At 39.0% G+C, this 12,674-nt stretch overlaps 1 protein-coding gene across 4 annotated transcripts in view; it reads left to right on the top strand.

Annotated features, from left to right (window-relative positions):
• Positions 1 to 12,674, top strand: part of XPO6 (exportin 6) — a 126,324-nt gene that overhangs the window by 15,880 nt on the left and 97,770 nt on the right. For 3 of the 4 annotated variants that reach the window (XM_064295759.1, XM_064295758.1, XM_064295756.1), the window contains exon 2: positions 2,352 to 2,448. The exons of the other annotated variant lie outside the window; for it this stretch is intronic. In XM_064295759.1, the coding sequence (XP_064151829.1) occupies positions 2,443 to 2,448 (6 nt within the window). In that variant the 5' untranslated portion in view covers positions 2,352 to 2,442. The remainder of the gene's footprint in view (positions 1 to 2,351; positions 2,449 to 12,674) is intronic. 4 annotated transcript variants of the gene reach the window in all.

Here is a 12,674-nt window from a genome sequence, read left to right as displayed (position 1 = left end):
GTTTATGTCCTTTGGCCAGTTTTTGATTGGGTTGTCTTTTTGTTGTTAAGTTGGAGAAATTTTCTGTATATTTTAGATCTTAGACCTTTATTGGATATGTTGTTCCCAAAGATTTTCTATCAGTCCGTAGGCTGTCTGTACTCTTTTGATAGTCTTTTGATGAACTTAAGTATTTAACTTTTACAACGTCCCGCTTATCTGTATGTTTTCTGTTGCTTGTGCGGATGTTGCTGTATTTGATAATCTATCTTCGAAAACAATTAGGCCCCAAAGCTTTACTTCTGTATTTCCTTCCCAGAACTTTATGGTTTTAGATTTTAACATTTAAGTCCTTGATCCATTTTGAATTAGATTTTGTGTGTAGCATGAGGTCTGAATATTGTTTCATTTTTCTGCATGTGGAAATCCAGTTTTGTCAGCACCATTTGTTGAAGAGACAAGGTTTGGCATCCTTGTTGAAAATCAGTTGACCATAGATGTTTGGGTATATTTCTGGGTTTTCAATTCTATTCTATTGGTATAAAAAAAAAAAAGTATAGTTAGGTTTTTTTCTTTTTTTTTGCCTTTATTATTTTTATTTAATTTCATTATATAAGAATTACAAGACTACATTCTTACAGTAAATGTTAAACAATTCAGAAGTTAGAAGAGCAAAATTAGAAACTCTTCCATCCTTTCCCTTGCTCCCTCCCCCTCCTCCTCCCACCCTAGCCTAGAGATGGGGAGAATTAGTTCTGATGAGTCATATGGGGTGAGTTTTACTCGTCTTTTCTTCAACGCCTACTAAGCATTCAACAGATATTTGGGTAATTGAGAGAGTCAGGTGTGAAAATGAATGCAGAGTGGTCAAGGTGAGACTTTGAGGTTAATAAATGATGGTAGTGTATTTGAAGAGTATGGTAAGATGAATATGAATGTAGTAAACACCCTGTTTTTCCAAAATCCATGCAAACAGCAAGCTCAGATAACTATTTTTCTCTTCGGCTGGTGGAGGTGGGGAGCAGGTAAGCAAAGGAAATTAGAACAAATGCTGTGTAGATGGTGTGCTTACTAGGAGACTCCAGAATTGAATTGCTATTGGAGAACTGCTGGGGAACTTTTGGGAGTGGGGGTGGGGTAGGGTGAAGCAGTTGTGGATACTAACCCAGAAGGCAGAGGAGAGGTGAAAGAGGTAATTAATGGGACGGGAAGGAAGCTGGGGTTTAGAGGAAGAGAAAAGGTCTGTACATGTTTCATAATTATACTTTGTGCTAGCCATTGTCTAGGGCCCTCGTGTATACTACATTCAGTACTCCATTTAATCTCTTGCAGCACCCTGCAAGGCAGGTATTATTATCTGTCCCCATTTTACAGTTGAGGAAGATAAGGACACCAAGGCTCAGGGAGGGAAATGTTTAGTAGCTTGTCTAAAACTTCATAGTGACTTAAAAGACAGAGCTGGGATTCAGACCCAAACGTCTGACTCCAAAGCCCATGTTTTATTTCTTCTTAAGCCCATGTATGTATATAGGCTTAAGAAGAAATGTATATATAGATAAATTAACTTGATTGGAACGCAACTTGGTATATGTCCTAGGAAAAACAGTACATCTAGTCATCTGACCTTAAAACTTGCAAAATATACCTCAGAGTAGGAAGGGCAAGATGGTAAAATTTGTGTTGGTAACAAAAGAGAAAATAGATACCTCTGCATATATCCTGTAATGTGATGGAATAGAAAAAGTACGACAATTGAGGACATAGTGGTAGGACATCTGCATTACAGGGCATCAACATTAAGGAAGGTTGCTTGATTTCTTTATGACTTTCCGTTCAGGTAAGTCCATTAGGCTTAGCATATGGAATAGTTCATTTACGTTAGAGCAGCTTGCCACTGTTTTATATGAAGGTTATAGTGAAAAAGATCTCTGAGGGCTGCCTGAAAATATAAAGGTATTTTATGAGCTAAATATAGCTGGGGAAAAAAAATCATTGGTTTCTGAATTGACTACTAGTCAGACCTGAGAAAACATTTTTTTTTTAAGTAACAACTGGATAATTTTTATAAAAATGGTTATGTGCTCATTTAAAAAAAAAAAATCAAGCAGTGTCAAAAGGTACAAAGAAAAGGGCAAAAAAAAAAAAAGCACCCTGAATCCTTCTCCGTTAAACTAGGATTAACATTATATGAGCATTCCATACATTTTTGTACTCAAATAATATATAAGGAGGATGAATACCTCGATAAGTACTTTTATTAAGAAAAAGTGATTATGCTGATATTTAGATCATGCTAACTTTAAAATGAAAGAAAAATCGATTTACTATCATTTGCATTAACAAAAAAACTTTTTATTTTGAAATAATTGTAGACTCACAGGAAGTTGCAAAAATAGTACAGAGTCCTGTGTACTCTTGTCCCAGCTTCCCCTGGTGGTGACATCTTGAGTTGGAATCGACTTGATGACAGTAGGTTTGTTTTGGTATTTATGTAGCTGTATACAGCATACCAGCACTGGGGTTTTTGGGATACAGTATACCAGAAAATTTACATTGGTGCATATCAGTTGTTAACTAGATTACAGACCTTATTCATTTTTCACCATTTTTTAAACCTGCATTTGTGTGTGTGTACGGTTCCATGCAGTTTATTCCATATATAGAGTCATGTAACTACCACCACAATCAAGGAACAGAATTGTTCCATCACCACAAAAGAATTTTCCCTCATGCTACTACCTGCTTGTATTTGCAGCCCCCTTCCCTCTCTCCTAGCAGGCACTATCTGTTGTCTATATCTTATCATTTCGAGAATGTTATATGAGTGGAATCTGAAGTATGTAAGCGTTTGTGGTTGATTTTTTTCATTAAGCGTAATGCCCTTGAGGTCCATCCATATCACTTGAGTTTAATAGTGGAAAAGAAACAAGTGAAACTGAAAGAAATTGTCAAATTTCAAATAATCTTTGTTTTAATAATTGTTGTTGTTAGTTGCCATCGAGTCGGTTCCGACTCATAGTGACCCTGTGCACAACAGAACGAAACACTGCCCGGTCCTGCGCCATCCTTACAATCGTTGTTATGCTTGAGCTCAATGTTGCAGCCACTGTGTCAGTCCACCTTGTTAAGGGTCTTCCTCTTTTCCACTGACCCTGTACTCTGCCAAGCATGATGTCCTTCTCCAGGGACTAATGCCTCCTGACAACATGTCCAAAGTGTGTAAGACGCAGTCTCGCCATCCTTGCCTCGAAGGAGGATTCTGGCCGCACTTCATCCAAGACAGATTTGTTTGTTCTTTTGGCAGTCCATGGTATATTCGATATTCTTTGCCAACACCACAATTCAAAGGCGTCAGTTCTTCTTCGGTCTTATTCCTTGTCCAGCTTTCACATGCATATGATGTGATTCCAAATACCATGGCGTGGGTCAGGCGCACCTTAGTCTTCAAGGTGACATCTTTGCTCTTCAGCGCTTTAAAGAGGTCCTAATTAATAAATCCCTGTATGGTTAAGGAAAAAAGATTGTGATAAACATTACAAAGGTGAATTTTTTACATTTATGTATATATGTATATATGCATATATATATATGTTCACATTCCATGTTTCAGCTCTAGGCAGGCTCAGTAAACTTAATAGGAAAAATAAAATTTATACTGCTTCCACCCCCTCCCCTAATTGTTATTTTTACTTTGTCAAGAGTCTCTAGAGCATTTATTGTCTGCTATAGAATCATAATTCCCCCAGAATTGTAGTTTTATGTTTTAAAGGATTCAGTATTCCCCACTGGTTCTTTTAATTCTGGTTTTTCTATTTCTTAATTTTTGACTCATTTCCCTGTTAGCTGGGTTTTATTGTCAGTTTTCAAAAAAAGGTTGCTTTATTTGGTGAATTAAGGATGTCTGCCTGACCTTTTATTTGAAGGACATCTTGGGTGGGTATAAAATTGTTGTGTTGTATTTGTTCCACTGTCTTCTCGGATTGAATATTTTGTTGACCCTTTTAATCCACTTAACACTGATTGACTAGATTTCATCACTGATAATTTTTTCAAAAGAGTTCATGGTTGCTGAACTCTTTCGTGTTTGAAAATGCTTGTCTGTTGTCCTTATCCTTGAATGATAACCTGGTTGGGTGTAATACTCAGGGGTCATACGTTCTTTTCCTAAGAACTCTGTAGACATTTCTGCATTGTTTTCTGCCATTGAATGATGTATGTTGTGTGGAAAAGCATGTTTAGCCTAATTCATATAATGTTTGCTCCTTTCACCCCATTCCAGTTAGCGCTAACTTGCTTTCCTGCCTGGTTGCTAGAAGACATCTATTGTCGAAGTCCAGAAACTCAATCGGCATATCTCTTAGTGTGGATCATTCTTTATCCGTTTGCCCTGGAACATGGTCTGCTTTAATGTATTTACCTAGTTTCCTAATGTTTGTTATTTTAGATTTCTTGTGTTTGCTGTTAATACCATCAATATTACAACAAATAAATTGAGTGTATCTTTTTACAGTTTGTGAGACTGTAGGATAAATTCCTAGAAATGGAATTGTGAGGCAAAGTGTAAGTACATTTAAAATTTTTGGTAGATAGTGCTAGTCCTCCAAAAAGGTTGTACCAGTTTATACTCTCACTCGTGGGATAGTTCCTATTTCCCCACCTTCTTGCCAACACCATTAAACATTTTTCACGTGAAAGGTGAAAATGGCACCTCATGAATTATATGTGCAGTCCTGTAGTGATGAGTGAGGTGGAGCATCTTTTGGTAGTTTATTGCCATATGCATTTTTTCCTATGTCAGTTGACCATTCTTTGTCCATTTTTCTGTTAGGTTAGCTTGCTTTTTTTTTTTTTAATGTGATTTAGCTGAATAATTTTAGAACGTTGATGAAATTGGTCAGATTTGAAATAGTTTGCATATTTGGTTGCGCGACTGTAGGATGAAACTCATGCCGCTGGTTTTAGTCAGCCTAAGAACACACTAACATTTCATGTGTACTAGTACTGTGGACTTGAATACAATCATAGTCTTGGTTGTGGGACTATGTAATCTGATAGTTTTCTAAGCCATCACACATTTATCTTTTGTCTGATCATCTGTGTAATTAAGATGCATTTTGTCCCTTGCTTGGCCTTATGTTTGTCAGACTGTAAGAGTTGTAAGAAGGCAATACCATTGACAGAATGTTGCGATTTTACCTTGGTGAAGTGTTTTCCTGGTAATCATTTAACTAGTTTGCTGCCGGTTTTCTTAATTGGGCTTATGAACCAGAACGTGAATTTAGAATGGCAAGGGATATTATGAAGTAGCTTCATAGGAGAGTCTACCAGTCATGCTTAGTTTCTCTTAGTTTTCCACTGACTTCCCTCTAATGGCAGATAGAGCCCATATCTGGTTGAAGGGAGGCAGTTATCCTGAGGTCATAGCAGCTCTCTGTAAACCTGAAGTTTCTTGAAATTATTGGGTTGTATCTGGAAAATTTATGGTTTAGAAGTCAAAATATATTTGTGTATGTGTCTTAAATAACTATTTGCCCCAATATTCACACACAAAAATCAAAGTCCAGGCATATATGTTGCATTTGAGGAGCACAGTGTGGCCTTCGTGTCATCTTACTGTGAGGGTGACTCTGTGTATCTGATGCTCTGTAGCTAGACATTCATTTCTGAGACATGCTGACATCCTGGTGTATTAGAAAAAACTTGAAGGCTTTTGAAAAGGCCTCAAAGAAATACAAGAAAATATTTTGAGAAATGGTAAGGAACCCTTCCCTTTACATCTCAATAGCGAACAGATTGAAAGTGAAAGAGAGCTTTGAGTTAACAACTGTTATTCGCATGCTCAGTAAAAAAAAAAAAAAAAGTAGACCCCTGATATTTTAACATTTGTGTTTTTGACTATTTGTCAGTAACCTTCAAAGCCTTTGGTAAATAATTTGTTATTTTGGAAAGGTATGGGAGCATTGGTGGTTCGCTGGTAGAATCCTCACCTTCTTTGAGGGAGACCTGGCTTCAGTTCCTGGCTAGCGCACCTCCGCATAGCCATTGCTCAAGTGTTGGTGGAGGCTTGAGTATTGCTATGATACAACAGATTTCAGCAGTTTCCAGGCTAAGACAAACTAGGAAGAAAGGCCTGGAAATCTGCTTCCAAAAATCAATCAGTGAAAACCTTCTGGATCACAACAGTCAGATCTGCAACTGATCATGGGGATGGCACATGACCAGACAGCTCTTTGTTTCGTTGTGTATGGGGTCACCATGATTCAGGGGTCGGCATGATTCAGGGGTCGCCGTGAGTCAGAGGCTGACTAGTGAGTGGCCCTAGCTGACCCGTTAGCTCAGCGCAGCCTAGGGATTCTTTACTCCTCAGGGTATGACTTGGGAGTTATAAAAATCTTTATTACTTTATGAAGACAATCTCCCAAAGAAGTTCAACTAATGAAAATGAAAAGATATGAGGAAGTTAAACTTCTTAGTTATGAAATAGAAATTACAGAAAAATTAAGAGTGGAATGTTAAAGTTTGGTGTCTTAAATCCGCCATACACTAGGGGTGGAAAGAAAAGCCATTGCAAAAAGTGCTGATTATGTGTAGAAAGTTGAAAAGGCATTTGTGATGTGAGACTATGGACTAATGTAATTCTTAGTGAAATGCAAAATCAGGAGCTGAATGAAGCATTGTTGGTTAATTTAAGGGTCCCTTACAACAGGGGGGAAACCGTGCCGGCGTAGTGGTCAAGAGCTACAGCTGCTAACCAAAAGGTTAGCAGTTCGAATCCACCATGTGCTCCTTGGAAACTGTGTGGGGTAGCCCTACCCTGTCCTGTAGGGTCACTATGAGTTGGAATTGACTTGACGGCAACAGGTTTAGTTTTTCGGTGTAACAGGTGAGCCCTGGTGGCGCAGTGGTTAAGTGGTTAACCAAAAGGTCGGCAGTTTGAATCCATCAGCCACTCCTTGGAAACCCTATGGAGCAGTTCTAGTCTGTCCTATAGAGTTGCTGTGAGTTGGAATCAGCTCGATGGCTGATGGATCTTGCAGCAAGGTTGCAAAATAATTGGGAATTCAACTAGTCTACAGCTATTTACAGCTATTGAACGTAATCGTGGAAAAGGGTGAGCAGAAGTTCTGGGAATTTATAACTTCTGAAGTTTATAACCCTGGATTAGCAGATGTTCACATCAGCAAAGGATTACAGTGCAGGAGGCGAAATGCAGAAATAGAACTTCGTATGAGGTCCAACAGTACTGTTAAAAACAAAAAAACCTGGCTAAATTGGGGATGGGAGGGTCGTATCAGGGAAGGCTTCCCAGAGGAGGTGACTGAGTTGGGTTTCAGAGGATAAATAAGTAGGAAATCATTAGGCAGAGAGTTTGGGGGATGAGATGGGGAAGCAGGAAGGGCGTTTTGGGCAGATGGAGCCACAGGTATACATCCAAGGGTGAAACAGCTTGGTGTGTTTAGGTCAGTTCATGAAGATGAAAGCTTTGAAATGCTTCAGAACTGGACTTCTCATAGGCAGCACAGGTGATTTCAGTGATGGCAGCTGCTCCAGGGAAGTCATTTATTTAATTCATGAGGAAAGGAGCCCTGTGCTTTATTCTTGCACGGAACATTCATCTAATTCTGCTTTCTACTTTTAGAGAAAGACAATTAAGTGGCCTATCAGAGAGTTATTTATTTCAAGCATTTTATTTTGAGAGATTTTTAGACTTGAAGAGGAGTTGCAGAAATAGTACAGGGAGTTCTGTAGACTCTTCTCCCATAGGAATTTTTTTTCTGTTTTTTTGTTTTTTTAAATACTGCACTAGCAAATCTTTCCAAGATTTGTGGCCAGTAATTCAGCTCAATTTCTGTACCACCTTTGTTCCTGTGCTGTTTGGCAATTAAAATAAGTACTGTTGCTACTATAGAATCACTGTCTTCTCTGCCACCTCTTGATTTTGCGTAGTTTTTATTTTCCTGATTATGAAAAGTATTTTGAACTCTCTAGAAAATTTCGTAACTCCAAAAAAGACAACAAATTACTGCCATCTGATTGAGCCTCTAACACGTTTTGGTTTGTTTTCTTCTAGCCTTATTTTCTATTTGCTTTTTAATTAAGTATGGTTGAGATTAAACTAAATGCACTTTTTTCTTTCGCCTTTTCTACTTAACATTATAGCCTAAGTGGTTTTCTCAATCATTAAATACTTCATAAATATTTACAATGGCTGTATTATATTGCATTGCTTAGATTCTTGGGCAGTTAGATTGTTCCATTTTTGCCATTGTAAATAATGTGTGATTAATGTCTTTGCAAAAAGCTCTTTCTCTGTTTCAGAAAATCGCCTTAGGATAGTTTCCCAGAAGGATCCAAGGGTATCAACTTTTTTTTTTCCAAATTACATTTTAAAAAATTTCAGAATAGTTTTAGATTCAGTATGAGCATTCTTAAGCTACTTCATCAGATGTTTTCCTGAAAGGTTATGCCAGTTTATACTTCCTACTGTTGGTGAATACACTCACCAGCATTAGGTAGTCTTTAAAAAAAAAAAAAGCTAATTTTATAGGTTAAAAGATAGCATCTCATCATTGTTTCTCAGTATCTTTGTTTTTTTGTTAGGAAAAGTTAAGTTAGATTTTATTTTTCTTTTCCCAGATAATAGGATAATGCTTATAGGAGACAGACCCTTTATGCTTAGTCTACTTATATTACTTAAGTACCTTTTGTACTTTGATTAATGTATTTGAAATGACCCTATAACATATTTTTAATTTTTCCCAGTCTTAAATTTTTTTTTTTTTATCGTGGGTAAGATACATATAACATAAAATTTACCATTTTAACCATTTTAAAGGGTACACTTCAGTGACAATAACTACAATCACAATGTTGTGAAACCATCACCACTGTGTAGTTCCAGAATTTTTTCATCATCCCAACTGGAAACTCTATAGCCATTAAGCAGTCACTCCCCATTCCCATCCTCCCCTCAGCCCTTGGCAACCACAAATCTCCTTTCTGTTTCTGTGGATATATCTGTCCTGCATATTTCATGTAACTGAATCATACAATATGTGGCCCCTCAATATATTTTAAGGCAGGAAAAAGAAAACTCTAAAGTTTGAATTGAGTCTATATATTATAGGTGGAAAATTGATAATCCATCTATGTCATAAATTCAGCATATTTAATTGATAGGATGCCCCATTCCCCAACCATTAAGAAAAAATAGTCTACAATTGTCAGTGGACTGAGGCCTTGGGGTAGGATGGAACCTAAAAGAAGGACAATTGGAAAAGTATGGTGCTTGCAGAATGAAAGCCAATGTAATAACAGCACATTCCATAGCTGGGAATATACAGGAAACCCTTCTAGAAGTTAACCTTTATAGCAGCATGATTTGTATAACTTGGAAGTAAGGTGCTTCCCTCTTTGTCATCAGAATATAGCCAGCCTAAAAATGAATGAACAAGTTTGTTTGTAACAGTGTCTTAATACATATAGGACACAGTAGAACTGCCCCATAGGGTTTCCAAGAAGTGGCTGGTGGATTCGAGCTGCCATCCTTTTGGTTAGCAGCCAAACTCTTAACCGTAGTGCCACCAGGGCTCTATCTAATATATAAAACCTCAGGAAATGTATGAATTTTGACTAAAGAACAAAAGTGGTGTTGGAGACGACAAGGACAATCAGAGGGTCCAGAGAAGAAAGAAAATGGGGTGTCTGTTTCTCAGTGCTTGACATCCTGGGTGATGGGGGAGTGTTGTGTTTCTGGTGAGTGGTTTTCATTCTTTAGGTAGAGAATTTTCAAAAATGGGAATGAGGCCTTCAGAGTTTGATCAGGCTTTCTTTACTGTAATTTGGCTTCGTGAGGACACTCACCCACTGAAATGGAGTGCTGAAGGGTGTGCTTGGTGTAGATGGAGGATTTCATTTGTTGAAACAAATAGAGCTTCCATGATAAATTCATTGGTGGGCAAGTCAATGTATCGTTTTGATTAGTCTGTAAATCATTTCCCTAGACCCTGATCCCGTGTGGTGGGATGTGAATCAGCAAAGCCAAGGAACAGAGCTTGAGCCCTTGGATACCTCCGTTCCCAAGTGGGCAATAGTCTGATTCTGCTATGATTACGCAGTTAAGGACAGTAGGATTTTGCACAGGTATTCAGTAAGGAGTGCACTTCAGTGTTCAGGGGTTTTGATGCACTTCTAGATGTCTAAAGAGTGGTATAACTTCATGGTTAAGAGCACAGGCTCTGGGACCCAGGTGTGAATCCTAGCTCTGCCACTTACCCAGGAGTGTGACCTGGGGAGAGTTACTTTATCTCTTCAGGCCTCAGTTTCCTCATTTGTGCAATGGGATTTTTATGAGGATTCAAGGAGTTAATGGTGTCAACTCTTTAGGACCCTGTGGCATTTACTAAATGCTAAGTGTTAGCTTTTAAGTTTACAGCCTCATTTAAAATAAGAGAAAAAGTTAAAATGATTCCTGCAACATATATTTATAAACTGTACGTAGGCCTGGGAATGCAGAGGTGAATGGGAAGTAGTCAGTGCACTCCCAGGCTCCTGGGCGAACCTGCGTATTGACAGGTGTTTTTTTTTTTTCTCTAGTTATTTTTTTTAAACAAATGTACATTGTACAAAATTTAAATGGTCGAAGAGGATGTACAGAGTAAAGTTAGCCTCCTTCCTTTCCCTTGCTCCTGGGACCCCATTTGTTTCCCTAGAGGCAACCACCATTACCAGTGCAAAAAAAAAAAAAAAAAAAAGTGTACGTGTGTGTGTTTACATATTTGTGTGTGCTGTGTGTTTATATTCTATACTCTGCCTTCACTAATGGGTGGCGTACTATTACATTGTCATAGCATACTATTTCAGTGTGACAAACTGTCGTACTCTTTTCTGCCTTTAAGAAAAAATTAATGTATATTGGGCATAGTTCTGTATCAGTACACATAGAGCTTCCTCATTGGTTTCCATGGTTGCCCAGTATTCTGTGGTATGGATGCGCTTTATGTAACCCTGCTTTGATGGCAATTTTGGTTGTTTGCAATCTTTTGTTTTACAGTTTTGACATGGAGATTCTTTTCCATATACACTTTTGCTCCTGTGCAGAGACATCTGGAGGAAGAATTTGCTAAAACTCTAATTGTTGGGTCACATTGTATGCGCGTTAAAAAATTCGATAGCTATTGCTGAATTGTCTCCCCTTGAGGTGGCACCAGTTTATGCACTCACCACTCTTGTGAAAGAGGTCATTTTAGTTCACTTGCTATGAGCTATGAGTCGGAATCGACTCGATGGCACTGGGGTTTGGGTATTCGGTGTAACGTTGCGAAGCCCAGAAGGAGTGACCATCTCAGCTTGAGGGGGGAAGGGAAAGGCTACAGTAGGCTTCACAGAGGGCAACATTTTCAAGGGCTCTGAAAGGATAGGCAGGGGTTTTCTAGATAGTATTCTAGATGTAAGAAATGGCATGTGTAAAGACATGGAACTGTTGTGTGAAGGGAAAAACGAGAAGTTGGATGTGGCTGAGTCATAGGTTGGATGAAGGGTCTGGATGGGGAGTATGGGGACAGTGTGAAGTTCAAGGGGTAGGTTAAGGCCAGACGTTGGAGTGATTTGATCAGATTTACTTTTTAGGTAGTCATCCCTGATGGTCAGGTAGCAAAGACCCTAGGTGGTGGTGATGGGGCTTGCAGTTGGAAGATACTTGAGAAAGAACTTGCAAACCAGTTTTTTAGCAGCCATTTATTACCCAAAGAAAATTTTCCAGCCTCAGTAGAACCTGAATCATAAAGCTGGAAGGGCTGTATCGCAGAGATGTTTTAGCGTACTGGTGTTCTGTGCTCTCTGGGTTCATAGGGTTTCTTGGAGGTGTTTCAGGTGCTGAGTTTGGGAGTACAGGTATTTGGGCCTCCCTTCTGCCCCCCGATAATTAAGCAGAATCTATAATTGAGTCTTTTTTATACATTGGGACTCTATGCAATATTTCTTGCTTTAAAAAATAAAGAAGCTAGGATCGTGGATCTAGTACCAAAGTGTTATGGTGTTAAACGCTGTGGAGGCCTGGAGGACATGTGGTGTCAGTCTTACATTCTTTGATTCTTTGTCAGCAGTGCTGGTAGGTGATCTGTATAAAAATGAAAGTGAAGACATACTTTATGTCATTTATTTCTCACAACTACCTGGTGGGGGGAGTGGTAGTGTTGTACTTTTCATATTGCAAGTGAAGCAGTTGAAGGCTCAGAGTGGTTAATAAGTAATTTCCTCAAGGTCACGCAGATAAGTGGTGAAGTCAGGAATCAGATGTGGATCTGTGGCTGATTCCAGAGCCTACACCCTTCCCAATCACACTGTAGGAACAATTCATTTTAGGGCCTTCTTGGGACAGGGTGTACCCAGCCACCTGTCGGGGGTGGAAGGGGCACTGGTGGAATGGTGTGGGATTTCTAGCCCTTCTTGGACTTGAGCTCTTGCTCATAGTGAAGGAGCAGAGTGGATACTGACTGGATCCAAAGCAGCATTTTAGCTTCACCTCTCTCACTCTCCTTCTCCCCATATTCTAGTAGGGTCGCTTGAGAGCTGTGGAAAGGCTGATACATGCTCCTCCTCCCAAGCGCATCGTACCGCCTCTGTGGGGCTTGGGGCTGATGGAAAACTGTAGAATCGTTCCTTCATTATTTGTGACCGTGAGAAGGGCCAAGGTT

This window comes from Loxodonta africana, chromosome 12, assembly GCF_030014295.1.
Source record: "Loxodonta africana isolate mLoxAfr1 chromosome 12, mLoxAfr1.hap2, whole genome shotgun sequence".
NCBI lineage: Eukaryota > Metazoa > Chordata > Mammalia > Proboscidea > Elephantidae > Loxodonta > Loxodonta africana.
This window is presented reverse-complemented; position numbering and strand designations above follow the sequence as displayed.